Raw genomic sequence first — 26,298 nt, forward strand, 5'->3', positions numbered from 1 at the left:
GCATCCCTGAAATTGGCTTTGATTTTCTCTCCTCAGGTCCACATGCCATTGTCCTACTACAGCTGCCTTTTAAATGAAGCCCATAGGAGATTCAAACACCACAGAACCCAAATCTCAGGATTTAGCCTTCCCCTCAAGAAAGGAATCCAATGTTAGTTGTGGAAAACAAATGCCAATACAGTATCAGTTGTTCAAGATCCTTCAAATGCACAGTCAAACCACAAGGTGAAATAACAATGCAATCCCATGGCTATCTTGAATTGCTCAAACAAAAAACATCAAATGTATCTTTAACTTCACCCAGGACATTTATTTTTTATTTATTTATTTTTTTAAATTTTTGAACGTTTATTTTTGAGACAGAGAGAGACAGAGCATGAACGGGGGAGGGTCAGAGAGAGAGGGAGACACAGAATCCGAAACAGGCTCCAGGCTCTGAGCTGTCAGCACAGAGCTCGACGCAGGGCTTGAACTAACTGACCACGAGATCATGACCTGAGCCGAAGTCGGCCGCTTAACCGACTGAGCCACCCAGGTGCCCCTTCACCCAGGACATTTAAATGTCAATAGCAAAGAAGTCAATAGCAAAGAATTTTTAAGTTAGTGATTTCTGCAGAGGCAGACATAAATATTTGGAGTTTTGGGGGGTTCCCTAATGGTTACTTTTCAGAATGCGAAAATGCCATAAAAAATGGAGTCATGCAGAAGCAGTGACAAATAATTCCTCATAGAACATGTCCAAATTAAATAATTACACTGGTTAGAGGGACCATCAATGCAGTCAGAACAGATATTTTTCTTTCTTTCTTAAAAAAATTTTTCTTAATGTTTATTTGTTTTTCACACACACACACACACACACACACACACACACACACACACACACACACAGCATGGGCGGGAGAAGGGCAGAGAGAGAGGAAGACACAGAATCCAAAGCAGCCTCCAGGCTCTGAGCTGTCAGCATGGAGCCCGACACAGGACTCAAACTCATGAACTGTGAGATCATGACCTGAGCTGAAGTCGAATGCTTAACCAACTGAGCCACCCAGGCGCCCCCAGATATTTTTCTACCATGAAGAATGGAACAGATAAGAAGGGTCCATTTGAAGCCTCACTTCAAACACCAGCCATAATGGAGTCCCATGATGAAAATGAAACAGGGGTGGATGCTAACTAGAGTGTACACATCACAATGCTAACCCCTACTGACACACTGATGTGTGAGCTCAACAATCCCCCAAAGAAGTCTATGTTTAGGCCTTTAAACATAAAGCTGTAACAGAGAGAATTTCTCTGAAAGCTCAAATACTTGATAAAATTAGAACTACTCCTGGCCATACAATTTGTATAACAGGGTATGGGGATTCTGAAATGTGTTGGGGGAAAAGCTCAAGAAGGTAGCAGATTGAGGAAATGCTATCTTGGAGGCAACTTAGAAGTGACATGTGGTTGGCAGGTCCTAATCAAATAACACTGGACGAGCAAGTGGTAATGAAAGACCCCAATTATAGAAGAATAATCTCCATGAAGTCTTAGAAGATTCCTGATCCAACATTCTCATCTACCATGGGCCACTGGGCAATTCCTGGGTCTTAGGAGAAAAGGCTCAACTTATAGTTGCTTGACAGTATCTCTCACATTTAAAATTGAAAATAGTGGGCCAAAAGACTCAAGGAAGGAGTGGCTTATATATTTAAGAGCCCCTTGAAAAAGGTATATTTAAGAGCCATTGCCATCAAGTTTACTAGTCAAAATAATACAAAAAGATCACAAAGGAATAAAAGAGATTTTGTGCAATTTTGCTCGTGGAAGATTCAAAATAGCTTTGTAGCTACTATTTTTTTTTTATTATGAATCTGTAAAAAATTGACATTGTATTTACTTCTTTGAGAAGATTAAGTTGAGAATAGTAAATAAGAGAAAAGTAGAACAATTAATTTTAAATGAGTAAATATATGCAGAGGATCCACTCTCTGCTAAGTACCATGCTAGGCGGTAGGAGAGCAAAGGGAAATCAGAAGACCATGAAGTTGTCCATGTTCTATAGGGGAGATGGAGAGATCTCATGCTACCTTGCCTTTGTATAGGCTCCTCCTCTGCCTCATGCCAGCCCTTGGCCATCTACCAAAACTTGTATCTTGCAAGATCTAGTTCATGTATTATACCTTTGGCATGTTTTCCTTTACCCCACCTATTCCCAGGTGAGGCTAGGTTCCAGTTCCGTGGCATTACTACACATCTATGCATTTCTATAGGGGCATATACATCCTATCCTCATTGCTAGACTGAGTGTTCCTTTCTAACCCCAGTACCACAGAACCTGGTCCTCACTGGATGGAAGTACAAATGGATACTAAATGGATACTATGCAATAAAGACATTATTAGTATGAACAAAGTGCTTAGTAATGAAGAAGAGAGAATGATTGGTTCTGCCTGACAAATGAGGTAAGTCTTCTCAGAAGAGGTTGTATCTCATCAAGACTAGGTCCTTTCATGAGTTTTATTATACCATATTCATAACAACTCTGAAATAGGTCCTATTCCCATTTTTATAACTGAATATTCTTAATCTCTGACAAGTAACTTGCCCAAAGTTAATGCATCTATGAAATGCCCAGAATGGCTTTCTATGGAACGCTAAAAAGTTTAGATTTTATTCTATAGGCATTTGGGAGCCATCAAATGTTTTAAGGAGGGATATAATGTCATCAGAAATATATTACAATTAAGTCTGGCAATAGAAGCAGGAAGTTAATTAAAGGAGAACAAATGGGGCAGAGCAGAGACTAAAGATCAAGTAGCTAGTAGGTTATTCTTACGGCCTGGGAAGGAGCTAAAGAGGAATGGTTTAACACAGTGGCCAGCAGGGTCATGGGGTATGGAATGACTGGAAACCCATTTAACAGGCAGGAGTCAGAAGGTTTGGTCACTGATTATACGTGCATGGTGAGGGAAAAGGTGTAATCACAGGCCAGGTGACTCTGAACCTTCTACGATAGGTGATGGAATGAATAATGGCATTATTAAGCTTGAGAAGCAGCACAAGGGTTAAAATAGGCTGGGGAGATGGTCAGAAAGACAATGGAGTCTATTTTGGACATTTTAAATTTGAGATGTCAGTAGAATATTCAGAGTTCACCTTTTAGGGAGATTAAAGATCTGAAGTTTCATAGAGGTCTAAGATGTATTTGAGAGTCACTATGGAGCAAGGGATGGTTAAAAACAATGGCAGTGGACAACATTCTCCAGACAGCATGAATGATGAGAAGAGCTAAGAGGGTCTATTCTCCAGGCGGCATCAACATTCTGGAGTGATACAGGAAGGTGGCTTGCTATCAACCAGAGAAGGAGCCATTAGAAAAAGAGGAGAACCAAGGGAGTCATTATCACGCTCATGCAGACAGATGAGCACCAGGGAGTCAAGGCTCAATGTTGTACAATAATAAGGAAGAAAAGCTGAGTATGAAGACAACGGAATGTGAACACAGATTTGTAACACCAGTGGCACAACTAAATAAAAGACATGGAGAAGACTGGAAACCCAAATAGTGTAATTTGGAAGACCCTAGGAAAGGCCATCAGACATACCTTACATATGCATAAAAGGAAATCTGATTGGCTCAAGTTTTCTTTCCCAGAAGCTGGAAATATTGCTATAATTATGTTCCTCAGAACAAAGACAAAGAAAGCATTTCTTCTTTTTTTTTTTTTTTTTTCCAACGTTTTTTATTTTTATTTTTGGGACAGAGAGAGACAGAGCATGAACGGGGGAGGGGCAGAGAGAGAGGGAGACACAGAATCGGAAACAGGCTCCAGGCTCCGAGCCATCAGCCCAGAGCCTGACGCGGGGCTCGAACTCACAGACCGCGAGATCGTGACCTGGCTGAAGTCAGACGCCCAACCGACTGCGCCACCCAGGCGCCCCAAGAAAGCATTTCTTAATGACAATTGAGATGCTAAGAAAAATTTAGTCAAATGAAGCAGTGAACTGTACACATATTTGACCTTGACTTACTTTGAGACAATTTACTAGAAACTCTCAGGAAAACAGAGGCCTCTTACGATGGTGGTAACTCAAGGTAGGGCATTAGGTAAGACTTATACAAAGATGGAATGATTTTCAGAAAGCTTGTAACATTTTTGTATGTATTAAAGCCAGTCTCTAAGACTATTTTTCTTCTTTTATTACCTTAAGAATACTGGCCTGGCAGTTTCTTATGAAATTAGTCATATAATTACAATATGACCCAGCAATGCCATTTCTAGATACTTATTCAATGAAATGAAAACTCATGTTTATACAAAAACCTGTACATGTATGCTTGTAATAGTTTTATGAGTATTTACAAAACTGGAAGCCCAGATGTCCCTCACCTGGAGAATGTGGTATATACAACTGTGGGCTATCCATCCAATGGAATACTAGGCACTTAAAATGAATGAATGGAAGCACACCATAGCTTTGATAAGTCTCAGTGAATTATAGTATGTGAAAGAAGTCCGACTCTACGATTCCATTTATGACATTCTGGAAAAGGCAGAACTAAAGAGACAGAAAACAAAGCACTGGTTGCCAGAGGCTGGGGGTAATGAGAACTTTTATTTTATATCTTGATTGTGGTGGTGGTTATACAACTATATGCATTTGTCAAAAGCTGCAGAGCTATATACTAAAAATGGTGAATTTTACTGTATGTAAATTATACTTTAATTAAAAACAGTAAGAAAAAAAGAATACTGGTCTGGGAATTAGAACAGGGATCTAGTTTCAGTTATGCCACTAACCAGCTGTGTAACCACGAACTATGCTCTAATCCTCTTTGGGTCTTGGAGCCCAAAACTGTAAAATGAGATTGAAAAATTTTTCTCAAAGAGTCTATTGCTATGTTCTACAAAGACTTCCTTCTTTAAGCAATGTGGTGGACCAGATGGCCTATTTCAGATCAGATGGCCTACTTCAGTTGAAGTATCACTGCGGGGGTGACTGGACTAAAATACCCAATCTGTACACATGGTTCTGAAAAGTCTTCTTGGATTAGAAAGTAGTGTTTCTAATTTGTGTCGTTCCAAAAGATGAAGCTCTAGGAAAGTCCTCTGGTCATGCAATTCTTAACTAAAATTTAACACATATATTTGGACAATGTGGAAAAAGTCCTTTGGGAAATGCTAATGTTTAATGAGCTATAAGTGGCCCTGGTAAACAATCATGGTCTTCTTTTTTTCACTTTGTAGGCACTAGTTATAAAGGCATTTGAAGATGGTGGCATTTACTGTCTTCATCTGCTTTATCCTCCAGTCTGGATACTGGTTTCTACTGCCCGAAGTTACTCAACCCTCATCGTTGTGGTTACATTTTTACACTATCCAAGTATTTGTAGCCAAGGAAGACATTGAAAAGTATTCCTGAGATTGAGGGAAGTATTTACAACTCAAAAGGGAAGACACTAAGAATAAATCATAATCTTGATAATGATGTTAAAAGTTTACATTTTTAACCCTGAAGAGCAGGAACCCACAATCTATGGACCACCAACTATGTCTGTAATAATAAAGTTTTATTGGTATACTGCTATGCTCAATTCATTTAAGATTATCTGTGGTTGTTTTCACATGATGTAGTAGTTGTAATCGATACTGTATAGCCCTTAAAGACTAAAATGTTTACAGGTGGCCCTTTTCAGGAAGAAAAAACAATGTCTGCCAACCCATTTTCATAGAATATGTCATGAACTACGCTATATGGTTTCCACATAAAATTTCAGGACTCATCATAGCACCACCATGAAATAGGAGTTCTTATCGCCATTTGACAGATGAGAGGTACTGAAATGTAATGCGTAAAAGTTTGCTGTTGACTCAGATAGACCTGTATAGTGCTTTTTTACTAGCTGTCTGACTTTGTCTGTCATGTAAATTCTTCATCCTCCATTTCCCCATATGTAAGTCGGGGCTAACAACAGTACTGTCAGGAGTTGACGTGACAATTAGCGCAGTGATTTGTATACAGTAAAATTTGAAACTCATTAGCCATATGAGAAAGTCAGCTTTCAGTATCCCTGGGGTGTTTTTCTTCCCACAAACACTGTCCATTATTAAAAAGCTAAGGATGCCCCTCATATGCTTGGTTATGAATTAATTTGATACCATGAACTGTTGCTATTACATAAGGAACGTTTCTCCTGTCTCTCATGAATCAAGAAGAGAATAATGATGTTTCCAGCCCAGTACTGCATTTCCCAAGAGATAACTGGAGGTGCCCTGACATGAGTGAGTTTTCTGCAGGAATGAACAAAGTCATAAGCCCACCAGACTGACATCCTGGCCACTCCATGGACAGGACACAGAAGACTAAAAGGCTGTATGGAGGAAGAAACCGCCTAAATGGGACCCAAGGGAACAACATTTAAAGCAGGGCCAAACATTGATTATGTTTCTTGCAAATGTCAGGTAGTTATAGGGCCACTGTGGATAAAAGAAGGAAAATCAGAGGCCAGTATTTCAGCTGAAGAACAGTTCTGGCTTTAGGTGATAAGCGGTTTTAAAAATTTTTGTCACGATTCAATGATGGTGTCTATTAACTGATATATTTACTATGAATCCCACACACGTTTAAAAAATACCTTAGAGTTTGTTTGTATTTGTCTTTGGGTCAGCATCCAGAAGGAGGAGAGTAAGAAAGAAGGAGGGTAGAAACTTCATATTCCCTGTGTTCAGATGACCCACAGTAACCAGCTAGAGCCCTCATAGTCCTTTTGAGACCGTCTTAGTCCTAAAACGGTTACATGGCTCCTGACCAACTGTGTGTATAGAATCAATAGCTTAAGCCAGTTTTAAAACAGCCATCAAAAAGTTGGAAAAGTAGGCTTAATTATCCACTGTTTCCTTTAGAAACATGTTCAGGGATTTCTAAAAGTTATGTAGCATTCTATAATCTTTGTTTGTACTTATCCAGCATATTATTTCCTACTGATTAATATTTGCAGAGATAAAGAATCAAATATTCAATACTGAACCACGTATCATTCTTATGGTGAATTTCCATACAATATATATGTTATGCCAGTCACATAACTTGGGTGGAATAGTGTTCCAATTTTTATTATAGCCAACATAGACCCCAAATATTTTAAGCCTACCCCAGCTGTCTTTAGAACTTCTATTATCAGTGATTAAAAACAACTTGTCAATTTTTTTTGTTTTGTGTTTTTCAAAAAGAAACCATCATTTCACTAAGGCTATAGATTTTCTAAAGTCTGCCTGGCATGAAATGAGTCTGAACATTAACATGTAAAGGACAAGCAATAAAAAAGGTAATATGAGTGCAGACAAAATATCGAAGAGCTGGAGAACGTGATCTCTCCTAAAAGGAGTGGAATGAGAGAATGCAAAAGGCACAGCTTTTCAAAGCTAAAGAAAGTGACAAGAACTGAATTGAAAAGGCTGAACTTAGCATTACCTTCCCAGAACACAAACATACATTTAGCTTAATAGACTTGAGTAGTATCTCAGGAAAAATCTTATATATTATGCATCTAGGGCAATGAAAGCTGTAGAAAATGATTTTGCAAAGCAAACACACTGCAGGCTGACAGTAGCAGAGGGAAAAAAAAAAGAGTCCAAGGCACATGGGAGGAGTTTAGGTCTCATTTTCTACATATCATCACAGGAGGAAAACAAAAGAGAAGAGGAAGCCTGATGCTGAACAGAACCTGGCAGAACGATACACGTGATTGAAGTTTAAAAATGTGCATGTGTTTTCTGATTATAACCATAATACAGATTCAAACTAGAAAACTTGGAAAATATATTAAAAAAAATAAACAAAATCACCCACGATCCCACCACCTACAGAGAACCATTATCAAAATATTGGCACATTCACTGGCATCCCTTTTTCTGTGTACAATAAAAATATGTTCTTTCTAAGAAATTTGGTTCATATTGTAAATACGAAATTTTTACATGGTCTTCCCCACCCCCCCCCCCGCCACTTCCTACTACTTCTTGAGCACTTCCCCATGTTGTCAAATATTTTGTGAAGATTTCATTCTAATGACTGCATTGTATTTTATCTCATGAGTTTCAGCAGACTTACTTGTTTCTTTCCATATTGCTGAAGCTCTAGGCTGTTCATAATTTTTCAGTTTTATAAATAGCACTGGGGATGGACTTTCTTGTAATAAATCTCTGAATCTCTATTTACTTCTTCAAAGAAACCAAAAAGTATATCAGGATGTCAGATTCAGATTTAAATCACTCAGTGTACTTGTACCTATAAATTTACCACTGGATACCTCTGGAGACAAATGCGAATAATGCGTATCAAATAAACACACTGTTTTCGTATCACTCAAAGTCTGTATTCATCCTTGAAGAGCGGTCATCTTCAGGCAGTACATCGCTTTCTCTAGGCAAATGGTCTATTACTGGGTTATAATCTAAATGCAATAACACGAAAGTTGGCTGACCCAGATTTCTCCAATATCAGTATGCATGCAATTACAATATTCTACAGATTGAAAAATACCCCAGGCTCTCAAAAACACATATTTTATCATCCTTTCACAACGATGTATAATGGACATTAAAATAAATAAAGGGTTATAGCCAGTGGACATTGATAGCAACCAAATCTTATGTAGACACGCAAATTACATACAGCAATAACTTAAAACTTTTCTTCAAATTCTAGCTTTATTCTGTCACTTGAGTCCTCTCCAGTGTTCCCAATATATTGAATTTATTAATGATCCTTATTTAGAATTACATGGTCATAATATCCCAGGCTTAAATTCTCTACAGTCTATTTTTAAAAAGTGATTCTACCGGGGTGCCTGGGTGGCTTAGTCAGTTAAGTGTCTGACTTCGGCTCACGTCGTGATCTTATAGTTCGTGAGTTCGAGCCCCACGTTGGGCTCCGGGCTGACAGCTTAGAGCCTGGAGCTTGCTTTGGATTCTGTGTCTCCCTCTCTCTCTCCCCCTCCCCTGCTCATGTTCTGTCTCTCTCTGTCTCTCAAAAATAAATAAACATTAAAAATTTTTTAAGTGATTCTATTTTCAGGATGCCAAATAGCATTCTCAAAAATCTCTAAAGAGTGTATGTGTTCATACGTGTATATATACACAGACACATACCTTTAAAATGTTTTCCTCCCATTAGTTACTGAAAAGCAAAGTAACATGAAACATAACAAAAATCCCACTTGTATCATGATCGTATGAACTACGGAATCACGCAAATTCCAAGGCCCCCTCAGAACTGGTAGTCAGACTAAAAGAGCTTGGGCTGCACTGTACAACTCTAGGGGGTGCAACTGTATCTGTATCTCTAGGTTGTGCAGGGCACATCCCATACAGCTATATGTGATGTCCTTGAAACTAGGTCACGAGATATTTCCATTTGCTCATTATTTGTTTGTGCATCCTTCCCCCAGTGACCTATGAAAAAGAGAAGTTTCCCTATGAAAAGGAGGGAAGTGGCCTTTACATCTATATCCTTTTTTTTTTTTTTTTTTTTTTAAATAAAAGCAATTCTGCAAAAAAACAATAGTTTCTCTCTGGCTCCCCTTTGTCATGATGGGAATGGTTTCTTTCTTCCCATCTTCCCCTTATATCCACCCACGAGGCAGCAGCGGGGTACCTTGTGTGAGTAACTGTAGGTTTCTGACTTCTTCTCGCACCTTCAGCTGGAGCACCTGTTGTAAGATGTGCTGCCGGAGGTTTTCCTGGGCAATCCCCATTCGCTCAAGCTTTTTGTCAGTGAGTCTCAGCAGGGCTCGCCCTGCAGGGTTTCAAGAAATAAAAGAAAAAGCAAATGAACAATGGCTGGAAAGGATTTCCATCTTCGTTTTGGCTAACCCTGCCATAATAGTAGTTTCCTTCCAAACAGATAATTTAGAAGAGAGGGTCCTCGATTATTCTTACTGACAAGAAGAATTGATAATCCAGATAAAGAAAACACACAAATTTAAAAAAAAAGAACCCCAATTTTCATCTAATTTTGGCAATCCTCAACTGAAAACACACTGAGTTAAATAAAATCGCAAAATTTTAACCTGGGTATTTTGGACACAGATTGCAGGTTTCCATAGAAACAACGCACTTCTTTGGGTGATGGGTCCTGCCTGAGGCTGGCCCACAGGAGCCCAGCGGAAGACCTGGATGCTGTATGTGTGGTTATAGAGAAACTCCACCAATGTTTCACCCGGGTTACAATAATGTTTCTGTGAAACATGCATTTAAAGTTCCAGTTTTAATCTGCAGGCAGTCACCTGCAGGCATTGCAGCCCTCGTGCTGGGCTAGAGATCCATCTCCAGCTGGTGGGAGCTAAAGCTTAATCCCAATCTCTGGCCCAAGGCAAGGGCTGCAGCAGCCTGATGGGTGAGGGAAGCAGGGTGAGTGAGGGCATCTAAAGATTGCAAAACCAGGAGCCCCCGGGTGGAAGAGCCTGCAGTGTGCAGACACCCGGGGTCCTGGGCAGCCTGGCCTGGTTTCCTTCCAACCCCTCTTTCCCCAGGAGGTCTGCCTGGTCTTCCGCTTCCCAAGCACTCCCTCGTCGTACCTGCACACCTTTCTCATTTCAACTGAGGGAGAGTCAACTACTTGTGATCAATGGTCTATCTTTGGGTGTATTATCATATGCACTTCAGAAAATAAGTTCTCTACCTCCTCAGAGTAGAAACCCCACAGCCACAAGGTGGGGTTCACGGACATTTTCATCAGAGAAATAGGGAAGTGTATGTGGCCTGGGACAAGAGAGACAGGCAAATGGAAAGAACCAGGTAGGAACAATCTATTTCGTTTGCTCTTTTTACCTCCCTTTAGCCCTTGCTAAATGCATCAGGTGGGATGTTAGGTAACATGTTACAGTAACAAATGATCCCCAAATATCAGTGGCTGCAATACGGTTTACTTCCTGTTTAGTGTGCACATCAAATGCAAGTCCGTCCACCTTGAACGTTGATTATTGTAGCAAAGGGAAAAGAGAAGATATTAAAAGGTCTCATAGCATCAACAAAAGGCTCAGCCTAGAGGTCATTTACAAATCATAGGCTGGAACTAATCCCATGAACTTTCCCACCCACACAGGTTCACACATGGCTTCTGGCATGTGCCAGGAAACGGAGAGAAATATTTGATGAGCGGCACTGATAAGAACTACACCAAGACAGACGTGGCTTTGGACCAGTGCCTGGCAAGAAAGTGAGTGCAGTGAGCTGTGGTGTTCTGAAGCTTCAGTAAAATCGACGTTGGGGCGCCTGGGTGGCGCAGTCGGTTAAGCGTCCGACTTCAGCCAGGTCACGATCTCGCGGTCCGTGAGTTCGAGCCCCGCGTCAGGCTCTGGGCTGATGGCTCGGAGCCTGGAGCCTGTTTCCGATTCTGTGTCTCCCTCTCTCTCTGCCCCTCCCCCGTTCATGCTCTGTTTCTCTCTGTCCCAAAAATAAATAAAAAACGTTGGAAAAAAAAAATTAAAAAAAAAAAAAAAATCGACGTGTGGAAGAGGAAGGAGAGGCAAGGGGAAAGGAATCCGAGGTAGCTACACTGAGGCTTGGTAACACCAGGCAGCTCGTGGTGGCCATGAGAAAGGAAACGAAGAGCGTACACAGACTCAAGTAGTTCTGGTAGTCTCCTGTGATAGAATAACGCCCTCCCCTCCCAAGATGTCCATGTCTTCACCTCTGGGACCCGTGAATTTGTTACCTTATGTGACAAAAGGGACTTTGTAGGTGTGATTATGGTAAGGGTCTCAAGACGGGAGATTATCTGGCATTAGTAGGTGAGTCCTATCTAATGACACAGGTATTTATAAGTGAAAGAGACAGGAGCGTCATAGACAGAGTTGTGATAATGAAAGCAGAAGTCAGAGTGAGGTAGCCGCAAGTCAAGGAATTCATGCTTCTAGAAGCTGTAAAAGACAAGGACATGGATTCTCTCTCATATTCACCATGAGGAAGCATCTCTACCAAAACTGTGGTTTTTCCGTAAGACTCATTTTGGACTTCTAAGCTCTAAAACTGGAACACAGTAAACTTGTGTGGCTTTATACCACGAAGTTCGTGGTCATTTGTTAGAGCAACAACTGGTCTTTTGACTGAAATTTAACATATTTTTAAGAAATCAACCAATGGATTCAGATTCCCTTTCCTAATTTCTGGGCAGTGACATACTAAAAGGTAGAGAACTAAGGGGGTGGTGAGCCCAAGTCCCAGGCTTCCAGGACAGCCCTGCCATCAAATGTTCTCCTCACTGTCAGACCTTGGTCCTGAAGTTCCATTAGAAAACTACAGAATGGGATTTGGCAGCCTTTATGTGGATAACCCACTTCCAAATAAGACCTCCAACTCTCTATACGTGTTCTCAACTTACAAATAGTGTATAGGAAAAAAAATCCCTGAAGTTCAGATGATCTAAATCCTTCTCAACATCTCACGTAGATCACCCATCCTTATTTCTGTTCCTTTCAGCAATTAACTGAGCTGTGGCTTCACAAGCTGTGACATTCAGGAGCCAGCTCCGCTGAGGCAATGGTAACACACACGGGGGTTCGGTCACGGTAAGTCGGCTGGTCTGTCACTAGAGCACAGTGCAGTAAGTCAGAGTGAGGATTTTGTTCCAGTGTGCATAGCTCAGCTTCTCTCTTTGGTGGCCCCCCGAGGACCTGTAGCCTCAGCCTTTCCAGTAATGTACCTGACTGGTCAAAGTGTAGCTAAAAGCCCTATCAGAATGTTATCTCCTACTCGGGTGGGTTAACAGCCTCAGCTCTGAAAACGCAAGTTACAAAATTCCAATAGCTATAAAAATCTGTGCATTGAAGACTTTGTGGTACAAACAATAGTGCCTATCAACACATCACATGTTAAATACTCAGCTGTTCAAACGGTTTTATCCAAATCCTGAGGAAATAGATGTTATTATTTCCATCTTGTAGGAAGGAAAATTGAGAAGTTGATAAAAAAACAAACAAACAAAAAAAAAAAACACAAGAGCTTTTCCGAATTCCTCCTACTATACCTTCAGTTGTGCTTTCTCTTCTTTGGGAGGAAACCAAAAGGCTTAGATCACAAGAAGGGAGATTATGGGGAAATTGTATAGAAGAATTTACTGATAAAACAACTTTTAAAACAGATCATGAATCTCACGGTCTGTGAGTTCGAGCCCCGCGTCGGACTCTGTGCTGACGGCTCAGAGCCTGGAGCCTGTTTCGGATTCTGTGTCTCCCTCTCTCTCTGCCCCTCCCCTGTTCACGCTCTGTCTCTCTCTGTCTCAAAAATAAATAAACGTTAAAAAAAAAAAATTAAAAAAAAAACAGATCATGATCTGTACGCTGAGGATGTTATGAACAAAATCTGACTCACTGTCTTTCTTGGATGGAAGGTCCACGGTTCTGAAAAATCTGCCCAATAATTAGATCATTTTCAGCAGGAAAAGTCCCATTAACTGCCTGTCCCACCACCTGACTACAAAATAGTGACCACAAAATAGTATCCAAATAAAAGTGGATCTGCTTCTGATGCTGGTGTCAGGAAAGTGTTAAGTCGTCAATCAACAACCACATTTTATTTTTGCAACGTATATTGTCACTTTTTGTTGCTTAGCATTAATATCCAATTGTTAATTCAACACTTACTGAGCACCCACTATGTCCCTGTCACTTTGTTATTCACTTTGAGTATAATGAACAGGACAGACAGGGCCAATCTTGGTGCCTTCAGAATAGCAAGGCAGGCAGTAAATGATAAATGTTTACACGTATGTGAGAAGTCCTAAGAAAGAACAAATAGGAGATCACAGAACTGGGTGACCTAACTTGGTCCAGGAAGCAGTCTTTGAGTAAAGAATATTTAACCTAGGACTTTGGGAGTGAGTAAGCGTTAGTCAGACCAAGACCATTGGATAAAGCAAAGATTTTTTAAGAAGTCCAGCAACCCCAGGGATGAAAAGGGATACCACTATTGCAGACAGAGAACGTGCAGACAGAGGCGTGCTGTTATGGCTTTTACATTCCCCGCCTTTTCTCCCGAGAGTGTGTTGGGCACCTTGCTCTGCAGTCAGTTGTCTAGACGGAGGAGGAATCGAGAAAAATCAATTCAGTATCAAAAGAGGAACACCAACTAAATGTCCTGATACTCCAAACCGGTTATAAATGGTATTTCATTAATGCAGGCTGCTAGGTTCTTAGAGTTGGAAAAGACTTAAAGCCCTTCACACTGATCATATGCTGACCTTTTACTTCTTTCCTTTATTAAGCATTTATTGAGCACCACTGTATGCCTGACATTATTCTGGGTACTGAGGCTGTGGAGAGGAGCAGTATCTTCTGTCTTCATGGAGCTTACCATTTAGTGTGAGAGGCAGACAATTTACAAATGAACTGACATGCAGGGACCCCTACTGGAAGGATGGCACTTCGTAGTTTGGGTGGAGAGGCAAGACCTCCCTCAAGAGGTGACAGTGGAGCATCCAGAAGTGTCAAAGCAATCAGAGGAATGGCAGGAAGGCTAGCGTCACTAGGGCAGAGTAGATGAGAGAAAAATAAGAAATGAGGCCTGGAAGAAGGCAGGTGTCAGATCACACAGGGTCTCCTAGGCCTTGGTGAGGACTTTGGATTTTATTCTGAATATGGGAAATTTTGAGCAAGGGATGACGTGGGTGGGATCTCATGTACTGAATTCCTCTGGTCACGATGTGGAGAACAGACTGGGGGTGTGGAGGGGGGGAGGTAAGGAAGAGTGGGAAGAGTGAGCACACTGCCATGGTAGTCAAACCATGAGGTGCTGGTGCCTTGGACGAGGGTGGAGGGGAAGAAGTCATAAGTAGTAGAATTCTGAACTGTGACACCTAGAAGCGGGGTGTGAGCAAAAGGCAGACCTCAAAGATGATGCAGGTTTTCAGTGTGAGATGGGAGGGGGGCACCATTTCAGCACAGGAAGTTGAGTCACTACTTGGAGAGAGGTGTGTTAGAGGCAAAGGAAATCATGGTAGTGTCAGTGCTATTTTCTTCTCTTGAAGTCATCTGGGATATAGAGAAGTGATGAAAAGAACAGAATGAAACAAAGGAGGATGATTAGAATACTCTTCCTTCTTCCCTGTAGTGCTTTCAATCCTTCAACATTCTTCTCTGATCCCAAATCTCTGAGCTGACTGGGGCAAGGTGTGCATGAGCACATCCCAGTGGAATTTAGAGAAACATGAGAAACCCATTATGACCCAAGTTCTGTACTGCTTGACCCCCAACAATGGTTTCAGTGCTAAAAATGTTACCTAGGACCCTCTGCAGAAGCTCAAGCCAGGGAATATTCAATGAGAAAGTTCACCCAGCAGAAACGTGGATCTGATGCCCTGCTAACGGGCCTGGAAAATTAGTACTTTGCTGCAATGTAAGCTTTAGCATATACGTGAAAGCTTTATCAAGCGTGGCCCACCACAATGCCAGCTCCATAAGAGTCAGTATCTTTGCCGTCAGCTTCCCTACTGTCACTTACTCCCTATGGCTACATGCAATGCTCAAGAAATATTTATTGAATGAATACATTTAGTTCTACTAAATGAATGTTCTCTTCTTTACTCACATACTGATGATCTCAAGGTCATTAAATTACTATCTTTTCTGATGAAGAGACTTGGCTGGAAACTGACTCCCAGGACGACGTGAAACTGAAAATAGCAGAGGGTGGAGGCTGTATTGTGTTGGTGGTGACCACAGATGCCAAGTAAAAAGGAATAGGGAACTTGACGCTAAATGAGTACTTTGCTTTCCTGCGGGTTTAAAGAAAAGACAAGTGTCTTGTGCTTCTTTTCAACAGGCACCAAGTGGGACTGTAAGCCTCGATGGGCAGATAGGCAGCAAGAATGGATGACAGGTCATGGACACAGAGAGCAGTGTACTCATTTCCTATAGTCGCTGTAACAGACTGCAAACGGGGGAATTTAACACAGCAGAAATGTATTTCCACGTAGCTCTGGAAGCCAGAAGTCCAGCATCCATTTCCCTGGGCTGAAATCAAAGTGTCAGCAGGGTTACACTCCCCTTGGAAGCTGAAAGGGACAATTGGTTCTTGAAACTTCTAGCTTTTGCTGGCTTCCAGCATCCCTTTGCTGGTGGCCATGTCACTCTAATCTGTCTGTATCTTCACATTACGTTCTTCTCCGTGTGTGTCCTTTCACTCTGCTTCTCTCTAGTAAGCATGCTTGTGATTTGATTTAGGGTCCACTAAAATAATCCTGGATAATCTCTTCATGTGAAGACCACATGTTTGGGGACTATTTCTTTATAAGGTAAGCATTTACCAGTTCCAGGGATCAGGACTTCCTACCTCTGGGTGGCCATCATTCACTCTACCATAAGCAGGAAGGAATATTTGAGACTTTGGAAGATGGCACGAAATTTATCGTGTTCCTCATAGAAAATTGAGGCTCAGAGGGGGAACTGACGAAAGCCACACAGGAAAAGGGGGGAAGGCAGGTCTGGATACGTGTCTCTGACCTTTAGGCCCAATCTGGTCTTTGGTCCCTAGTTCAGGTGTCTCCTACCTTCTGCTCAGAGAACTGTAACAGAAGCCCTGTCACACCTATTCAAGATGGACGATTATATGCCAGAGGGCACAAGTGGAAATTTCTGGGTAAGCTGCCAGGAGCACAAAGGATGTGGCTTCAGGCCCTACCCTACTGGGAAGTCTCAGTGCCACTGTAAGTGGGTGGGGACTGCCCATTTTCCCAGAGAAGAGGCTGTCCTACAGGGCCTCCTTTCTGCTAGAAATAGAGGTCACTTACAGCTCCCCAGAGAAAGGGTCATTTGTGCCCTGCGTTAGCTCCAAACTTGCTCTCAGGTAAAGTCCCCTATCAAGCATCAGGTAGATGTCCCTAGCCCTACCCCACTCCTGGCTGGTCAAGAGCAACCAGTGATGGTTGCTGGACACAGAGCCAGCATCCCACAGCCTGGATCCTTGAATCTCCATCTCACCATCATTACAAAGTTGGGATATCTGGAACAAAGAAAGACAGAGAGAGCTATAATGGCAACAGCATGGAACTGGGAGCTAAAAGGTATAAATGCCTAAGCAAGCATTATTTGGGTCTTAGTTTTCTCATGTCTGTAATGGGGATGAAAATGACACTATTTCATAGTGTCTGAGCATCAAATGACATATACATGTCCTTTGCAAACATGAACACTAAGCTCATGCAATAAGGGTCCTATAATTCTTTGGCTGGCTGAGAATGCTTCCTCCTCTTCATAGCAATGATCATGAGAGTAAACATTTACTGAACAGTTGTTAGGAGTTTTAAACACTGTCCTGGGAGTTTTACATGGATTACCTCACTTTCAACAGTTCTCTGAAGATACTACTATTGTCTAGACCTGATTAAGAGCAACTATACCCAGCTGGAGGTCACATACCTACTAAGCTGCAGATGTGAGATACTAATATACATAATGGCCATGCTCTTAACCACCCTCTAACCTGCCACCCAAGAATTCTTCAAACAGACCTTATGTGTCCCCCAAACCCATTTCTGCCAGTTCTTGTGTAGAGAGCACCAGTAGGGCAGGCAAGAGACTAAGGAGCAGAAAAAGGTCATCATCTCTGATGCCTTAAAGCCAGAGAGTGCAAACACTGGTATAACTTCATGATACTCAAGGCTGTGATGGCCTTCACTTGGTGGAGTATCACAGGGGGCTGAGTGGTCTTTGAGAGTAGCCTTTAAACAGATTCATCCTCTCCACCATACAGACTATCTACATAGTCTGTACCATAGTCTGTACCAAGAACTGAACATATTATGTCACTAGGAGGTAGGCTGAAGAAAAGACGATGATTTCCCCATGGAGGGACAAACACAAGCTCTTTAAGAACCTACTGGAAGGGCGCCTAACTTAGCTGGGGTCCTTGAACAACAACCAAAACCCCCACAAAAGCCAAGGGGATGAGTAGGAGGGAGAAGGGCATTCAAGACACAGGGAACAGCATAGACTAAGACAGGGATCTGAGAACCAAAAGGTGCATTTAGGGAACTCCAAGAAACTTGGTATTGTTGCATGTGAAGCTTGAGGCAAGAAACACATCATGAGGGGTCTTATATGCCATTTCATGATGTCTACCCTATAGATGAGTCAGGCTTTTTCTTTCTCTGTCCACCCCAAAGCAGCACTTAAGGGATGATGTTCATAGTTGTAAAACATTCCCATTTATAGGACTAATATAAATACCTCATTTTTGCCTACATTGTACCCCTGCCAATTTCTGGTAAAAGAATCTCTTTTGACTTTTGGGAACTGGTCCTTCTCACCCCACGGGCCTTTAAATAATTAAAAAAAAAAAAAAAAAAAAAATCCCGGTAGTACTTTCCACATCTACAGTACTATATAATGTTCCTGCTTATTCTGTTTATTTTTCATTTTCTGATTCCCTTCCACCTCCTCCCATAATGTAAGATCCAGAAGATCAGGGCTTCATGGATGTCTCCAAGCACCTCGCTAGAGCCAAACTCAAAGTCGGCACTAAATAAATATTGGTGAAAGTAATACTGGTTCTAGTAATGTGCACTAGAATTCATCAGAATTGCTAAAATTCACTAGAATTTCCATGGTTTCTAAGAGAGAAGTCTCTTTCTTTCTTAGATCATGTCCCAAGGGACAACATAAGCCTAGATTTGCTGTTGGTGGCTACCTTTGCCAACATAGAGAGAAATTGCCAACAGAGAGAAATTGCTAGAGAATTAAGCCAACGGAGGGAGCAGAGCTGAGAGAAAAACAAAAAAAGAATGAGAAAGGAAGATAACAATATGAGATTTCCTGAATACAGCCTTGCCTGAAGTCAGATACCCCTGGGTTTCTCATATATGTAAGTCAATATTGGGGTGGGAGAGGTTAGCAAGTTGAGCTCATTTATACCATTTGCACCCAAAGGAATCTTGACTTACAGATAAAAGCTCATGTGTAATGCATGGTTGAGTGCCTACTCGGTCCCTCTTATGTCCATGTCAAGAAAGCCCATGATGGTGTAGGCCAGTAGGGATGATTTGAACTTATTCTACAATAATTGGCTTTCAAAAGTTAATCACTGGCAAATTCTGATATCTTTATTCCTCACAAATTGTTTGGAATGCACCTTAAATCTGACTGCATACTTCTATTTGATGCACCAGCAAACTCCTTATCCAATTTGTGACCAGAGGTCACAAACTCAAATGTTGTCAGATGTGTGAAGAGAACGACTCTAAGGGACAACAGGGATTAGGTGGACCATAGCCTATTGGACACCGGTTTTTTAATTTTCTAAAATGAGCAATTCCAACCCATTTTTGCTCTGCTAGAATACAGGCTAAGTGTTGCTTCTTCTACTATTTTTAAATTGACAACAACTGAAAATCTGGAAGTTTTATGAATCCTCCCAATTTAATATTTGCCCATTATTTTCCCATACTATGAGAGCCAAACAATTCATGTATATGGGTCGTATTCAGCTCACAAGTTGCCACTTGCAACATCTGACTTTTAACCTTCCCTCCCCCACATCCCTCCCACTCGCAATGGAAAGTAATTCAGGCAACCTCACCTTCAGAGTTTCAGCAGACTTTAGGAACAGACTCCAAGTTTTGAGATTCCATTCTCTACAGCCTATTCTAATTTAACAGCTACTGAGTCCAAAGGTAGTTGAAGACTAGTCTGAACTGGCCCCTCCAGTTTTTATAACCTGGATGTGCCTTGCAAATCCATCTTCTTAAGTAGCCCCCACCCCAGTGCTTGATTTCCTAAAGGTGACTGCGAATCACCAATACCAGAGCTAACAAGGACTCTGAGGTCAGCCAAACTATTGCCTCATTTGCTGGCAAGAACGTGTGCAAAACCTTCCAAGACCAATAAATCTCTTCTCACTTCTACCTGAGAGCACAGCCCACTGCCAAGCCTGGTCACTCACTTGGTTACATTAAGAATGATTAGCCATTAATTGAAGGCCTCTTCTCTGTGCTTAAGAGAAGGATTGATGGACATTTATTTCCATTGTAGTACTGTAAGTAATTTACCATACTGATGGGAACTGTACATTTTTTTGTTTTGTTTTTTAAACCAGTCTGGGATAAACAGACTGTTTTAGACAAACTAGTTTTTTGGTTGAATATATTCACGTACTTATGATGCTAATGGGAAGAAACTGGGATAATGTTGTTTCCCATCTGAAATATAAACTCAGAAAGAAATTATATTACAGTGCTTTTCAGATTGAAAATGTGGCCTTGCACTATTTTTTTTGGAGTAATGCACATCTTCCAAACAGTAAATTAAAGGTTAAATCCTTTTATGTTGTTGGTAGTACGAAGAGTTACCAAATCCCCTTCAAAAATTAATTTAAGAAAACTCTAAAACATTTTGTTTGGGGATTCTGTTTCAGTCCCTGGGAAGACTCAGTAATTACTTCCCTTGTACCTCAGAGCAGATTTTTGAAGCAAAGAAATCTAGTACCAACATAACGGAGACTATAGCTGAAGATTTATGATGTCGTAAACAACCTTCAAGGTCTTTTCTGGTTTTGATAGGTAGACCCAACCTCTTGGTATGCTTGCTTTTATTTATTAGCATTTGTATGAATTGTTTTGGGATTCTCTGTTAATTGAGTGCACTAGGTGAGCAACCCACTCTGCGTTAGACATCTTTTAAAATTAATTGCCAAGAAGCACCTGAGATTTCTATTGACAAGTGTCCTCCCAGCCTGTGATAATCTGCTCACGGCCACAATAGCCAAACACGTATAGTGTTCATATGCCGAAGACGGGCACGGGGCATACTGGCGTCTCCATGTAGATTAATTTGAACTAGTGACTCACAGCCAAAGTAATGTTAAAAAAAATTTTAAAGCTATTTGACTTTCTCTTTTTGATATGTAGGGATTTGTTTTACCTTAAACTTTTAAATGTTTAACTTTATTAGTATCAGGGATTTTTTTAGTAGAAAAAGCAACGAGTATCGTCCCAGCTCCAGATACATTCAGCAAAAGACATGGAAACAGTACTCCTGCCTTTGAGGAGATGAAAAATTACCTGTGATGTAAGATCAGCAAGCATTAAACAGCTTTAAAGCAATTATGTGATAAAACCATAGCAATGACCACGAGGACCATAAGATCTATTAGGAAAGCTCTGGTAGAAAGAAAGGGGTCTTGAGTTTGGAGTTGAAAGTCAGGGCTGGATTAAACAGTTATTAGCTGCCTGGTTGTTTCCCTGTGAAGATATACCTTGTTAGGCTTCAGTTTCTGGGTGTGCTATGAGACCCTCTCTTCTCATGTTGTCCTGATTAAATAGCCAAGAAAGTAAGCAAGTAGGAAATAATGTTGCCACTTTAAGAAAGAAAGAAAGGTAGGGAGCCCACCCAAGATCCTCTGGGGCATGGTGTAGGTCACTCCAAAACAGATGGGATTACTTGAAAGGATGGAAATGGAACCTCGTGGTGGCAGCTAAAATCCTTTACCAGGAGTGAAGGGTAACAAGGAAAATGAAATTCTATTTATTGCATGCCAAATTTCAAAAGCTATCAATAAGGTATGCAAGTAGAGTGGAACTTATCTGCTTAACTTGGTCAATTTTGGCACTGTTGACATTTGAGGCTAGATTCTTTGTTGTGGGGTGGTAGGTGTCCTGTGTGTAACAGGCTGTTTTGCAGAGTCTCTGGCTTCTAGATGCCCATAGCACCTGCTCCCAGTTGGGCCAGTCAAAATAGTCTCTAGAGTCTTGCCAAATGTCTGCTGGAGGGCAAAATCCCCAGCTTAAGAACCATTTATCCGGAGGTTTGCTTGCAACCGATTCTTAAAATGCTCATCTCCAAGAGACAGACTAATCCTCAGCATGGAAGGTTCATGGGACTCTGGTGGGTGAGAAGGCAAACCAACACAAAACTTACTTTTGGGAAAAGCACCTACTATGTGTCAGACCTTTTTCCATTCATTGTCCCATTTAATCCACAAAGCACCCTGGAAAGTACTCTTAACTCCATTTTAAAAATGAGGAAACGGAAGTTCATAGTGATAAAGCAGCAAAGCAACCACATAGCAGAATGGGGATCCCAACCCAGTTCTACAAGTAAAAAGTTCCATGTATTTGATGTTGAAATGTCTTGAGCCCATAACCATAGCACTTCAAATGACATTTAACTTAAGGGGCCTAGTGGAGTAAAAAAAAAAAAAAAAAAAAAAGTTGACTGAAGTTTCCTTATCTGATAAGTGACTAAAATTTGAGGGAACCAAGACCATAAACATTGACTAACACTGGCTGACACTGCTTCGCTGCTGAAGAAATAATGAAAATGAACATCAACATAATGTTCTTTTGTCCTCCAAAAGGGAGTAAAAATAAGTTCATCAAGCTTGAAGCCCAAAATTTGATGTCAATAGGTTATTATCACTAAAAGTTATATTAAGATAAGCAATGTGAACAGATTCTCAGTCTCGTTTATCTATGTCTATGTCTCCATACATTTCCCCTCCTAATGACTTCCCTCTTTTCTTATCTGATCGGCTTAAAGGGCTGCCTCAGGCCTGTCTTTCTCAGAAAGTGCCCCCTGACTCCCTTTGCAACCTCACCTTTGGAAGGTAAAATATAGCTGGTAAGTGCTACAGTAAGGATTTCTATTTCCTGACTTAAATGTCCTTAAAGCAAAGGTATATCTTTTCATTTATATACTATCAACATCCAGGAAACTATTTGATAAACTAGTGAAATAATATTTGGACAGTATGACAATGAACTCTGTCAAAGGAAACTGAAGTTAGAGAATGTGGCAGACCCTAAGGAAAGCAGTCCCATGTTGCATTGTCACGGACATTTGAATTGACTAGCTTTTCCTATGTCTGCAATGCCAATACCTTGACTTTGCAAAAAGACCTGTAGGCTTGCAACAGCCATCCAATAGTCCAGGCTGCTGATGGTGCTAATGATTGTGGGGCTGGAAACAAGAATGGATAACAGCTTTCTTCTCTTATTCTTTCTTTCAGCTCAGAGATTATAATGCTAGAGCGAGAGAAAGGTGGGAAGAACAGAATGAGAGAAGGGCTCATGCTGTGATGAGTTTGATCACTCCTGAAGAGTGGCAGCACCGGGGAAGGGGCACTGGATGGCTGTCACAGCATGGACAAATGGCTTTACAATGATTAAGGGCATAACCCATAGAGTCAGATGCTTGAGTACAAATCATGTCTCTACTGCTTACATGACACACTACTTTAAGCAAGTTACTTAAGCTGATTTAGGCAAGTTCATTTTTCCATCCTATCAGTGGGTATGATAAGGGTACCTCTATCATGGAAATATTTATAAAGAATAAATGAGATGATACACGAAAGCACTTAGCACCGTGCCTGACACATGTAAGCTTTCAATAGAGGTTAGCAATGGAAGATGATGATCAGTCCTAAGACTGAGGACTAGTCACAGGTGAGCCTATGATCAGCAGTGTGGCTCCTCTGTTCTCACAGGTGAAATGTATGGCATCTCCATGCTAACTACAAATACCAACACTTAAGTAGCACATACCTTTGCTCATTGTTACTCAACCTCTGCCTGAGGACTCAAATTACTTCGCTGCCCTCAATTTCCCTTTTTTCCCCTTAATTTCCCTTTTTATAATTCCACTTTATAAGATATTTAAAGTAATCTCAAATTGATATTTTTTCCTAAAGAGCTCTAAGTTGCAATGAGACATTTCAAGAATTACTTGGAAAGAAACAAAACAAGGTCAACTTGGGTTTTCTCCAACAAGCACACTAGAGCCAGTGTTCTGGGACGGCCATGTACGAGGGTTCTCCAACCTTGAAAGGTTTCAAATTTCAAATTTTTGTTGTAAGTAACACTTTGTTCACTGTGGGTACGAATAAAGGCATGCTATAATCGATACTGAACTCTTTATAATCAGTTACAAATGATAATCAAAATAGACCCCAAATAAGTTGGAAAAACAGAGGAAGTTGAAGGAAAAAGTGAGATTCTTTGGTATGATTTTTTTCCTTCTGACTTAGATTTGGTTATAAAATTTTTAGTTCAATATTAGTTCATTCTTTTAGCAATAATGTAATTAATAACTTATACTCTAATCATGTTAATTTCTGGGGAGGGGGTAGGGACCTGAACTTGTAGTACAATGTTTGGGTTTGAAGCCTGGTGCCTCCATACATGGGTGCTATGAACCTGGACAGCTTGCTTAATGCCACTGAGTCACAGTTTCCTCATCTGTAAAATGGGAATAATGATTTTGGTCACTTGGAGTTTTCTGTGTGCAAGTTAAACAGGTAATACATTTGAAAATGCCTAGTACAGTATCTGGCTCAACACATTTCTTTCAAATTAAACATACAGATTAAAGATGTGCCTCAAATAGGTTTCTACCTTCACACTTACTATATTATAATCATGAATTTGTTCAAATGCCTGTCTTCCCTTCTAAACTCTGGGCTCTTTAATGAAGAGAATGTGGGCTTCATTTAACTGAGCAACTCCAGCACTCAGCAGTTGGTAGAAGTTTATTAAAGTGCTGCTAAATGAATGAATAAGTTTCTCCTGTGAGAAAGGGAGAAGAAATGGCATCATCCCCATTTAAAAGAAAACAGGTTCAGAAAAGTGATGTGACTTGCTCAAAGTCATATGGCTAGTAATTGGCAGGGCAAAAACTCGAACCAGGATGCTTGATTCAAATTCATGATAACTCTATTTAGAAAAGCCCAGTGTTGGGGCAGCTGGGTGCTCAGTAGGTTGTGTCTGACTTCAGCTCAGGTCATGATCTCACAGTTTGTGGGTTTGAGCCCTGTGTCAGGCTCTGTGCTGAAAGCTCAGAGCCTGGAACCTGCTTTAGATTCTGTGTCTTCCTCTCTCTCTGGCCTTCCCTGCTCATGCTCTGTGTCTCTCAAAAATAAATAAATGTTAAAAACAATTTTTTTAATCTATAAAAAATCGAAGTCCAGTGTTCATTTAATAAATAATTAATGATCTTCTAACATCACCCATTCGACTAGATGCTGGGTATAAGCCATGGTGAATCCAGTCTATGTGGTCTCTGTGCTCACAGAGTTGTTTAGTGACATCCAAATAAATACTTTCAATAAAGGAAACCAAAATGCTCTTCATGAGAGAAACAGCAGAAACCCAAGTGAGACTGAGGTAGGGTGAAAGCAAATGTGACAGGCCTTAAGGCTAAGAGATGAAGGATGAAAAAGACAAGAGTAAAAGAGTGAAAGGAAAAAATGTGGCAAAGGAAAAAATGCACAATATTCTGTGGAGTATTGCTTTCAGAGAAGGCAAGAAAGCCAATGAGGTGGGTTTGTGGGAAGGGCAGAGGCCAGGAGTTCAAGAGGAAGACAGAGGGGCAGCCAAGGGCAGGATCATTCATGGTCTTGGAGGTAAATCAAGGATCTCGTTATTTGCTGCAAGTGCAAGAGGAGTCCGTGTAGAGCTTCAAGCAGGGAAGTGACATGATACAATTTATATTTTAAAGCTCTCTCTGGCTATCAAAATAGTCTCAGTTGAGGGTGTGACATCTGGAAGTAGAGAAACTGGTCAGGAGACTGGAGCTTTTGTTGAGCCCATAGATGGTGGTTGCTTTTTCTAGAGAGGTGCTGATGGGAACATGTGCATGTTGCATGTAAAATCAAAAGGATTTGGTGGTAGATTAGGTATTTGAGGCAGAAGAGAAGGGACTGTTAAGGATGATCCCAGTATTTCTGGTTTGAACAATAGAATAAAGTGCAGTTGGTGGTGTGGGGCATATTGAGTGAGCAAATTCAAGGGAAAAGATCAATAATTCTGGTGAAGATAGGCAATAAATCTGAACTGTCTATGAGATATTCAACAAAAATGTAAAGTTGGCATGTAGGTGTACATGCTCTAAACAAAGGTCAGGTCTGGGGTTTAGCGTGGAGCCCCCATCATAGAGTTGACATGCAAACCCACAGTCGAAGAGAAACGAAGCATGAACAGGGTAGTGGCCCTAAGACTGAGTCTTTGAGGAACTCTAGCATTAAGTGGGTAGACCAGTGAGATGAGCCAACAGGGACACCTCTAAGGAGTGGCTGGAGACTTGGAAAGAAAGGTGGGAGAATGAGGAGGAGTGTGGTTCAAGAAAGAGAAGGGGCCATTGGTGCCGAATGCTGAGAAGTCTAAGTGTGGTCACTGGAACATGTGACTTACTGAAATGGAAGGTCCTTGATGTATAGGAAGGAACCCTAGGCATACAACTATGTGAAGAAGAGGGAAGGGATAATACTTCAGGCCACTCAATCACTGAACTCTCCTCCTAGGCTAGATAGCTTTTGTTTG

At 41.0% G+C, this 26,298-nt stretch overlaps 1 protein-coding gene and 1 long non-coding RNA gene across 7 annotated transcripts in view; one reads left to right on the top strand and one right to left on the bottom strand.

The window, feature by feature from the left end:
• SAMD12 (sterile alpha motif domain containing 12) overlaps nt 1-26,298 on the bottom strand; it is a 394,334-nt gene that overhangs the window by 156,940 nt on the left and 211,096 nt on the right. For 5 of the 6 annotated variants that reach the window (XM_060611200.3, XM_060611199.3, XM_060611197.2 and 2 more), the window contains exon 4: nt 9,646-9,786. In XM_060611200.3, the coding sequence (XP_060467183.3) occupies nt 9,646-9,786 (141 nt within the window). Of the gene's footprint in view, nt 1-9,645; nt 9,787-26,298 lie in introns of those variants that run through there. The other variant, XM_081792222.1, reaches the window with a different exon arrangement.
• LOC132664441 (uncharacterized) lies at nt 1,976-5,420 on the top strand. The gene is made up of 2 exons (XR_009603674.2): nt 1,976-2,450; nt 5,238-5,420. It is a non-coding gene; the product is annotated as an uncharacterized LOC132664441 (long non-coding RNA).

This window comes from Panthera onca, chromosome F2, assembly GCF_046562875.1.
Source record: "Panthera onca isolate mPanOnc1 chromosome F2, mPanOnc1 haplotype 2, whole genome shotgun sequence".
In the NCBI taxonomy this organism is placed as follows: Eukaryota; Metazoa; Chordata; class Mammalia; order Carnivora; family Felidae; genus Panthera; species Panthera onca.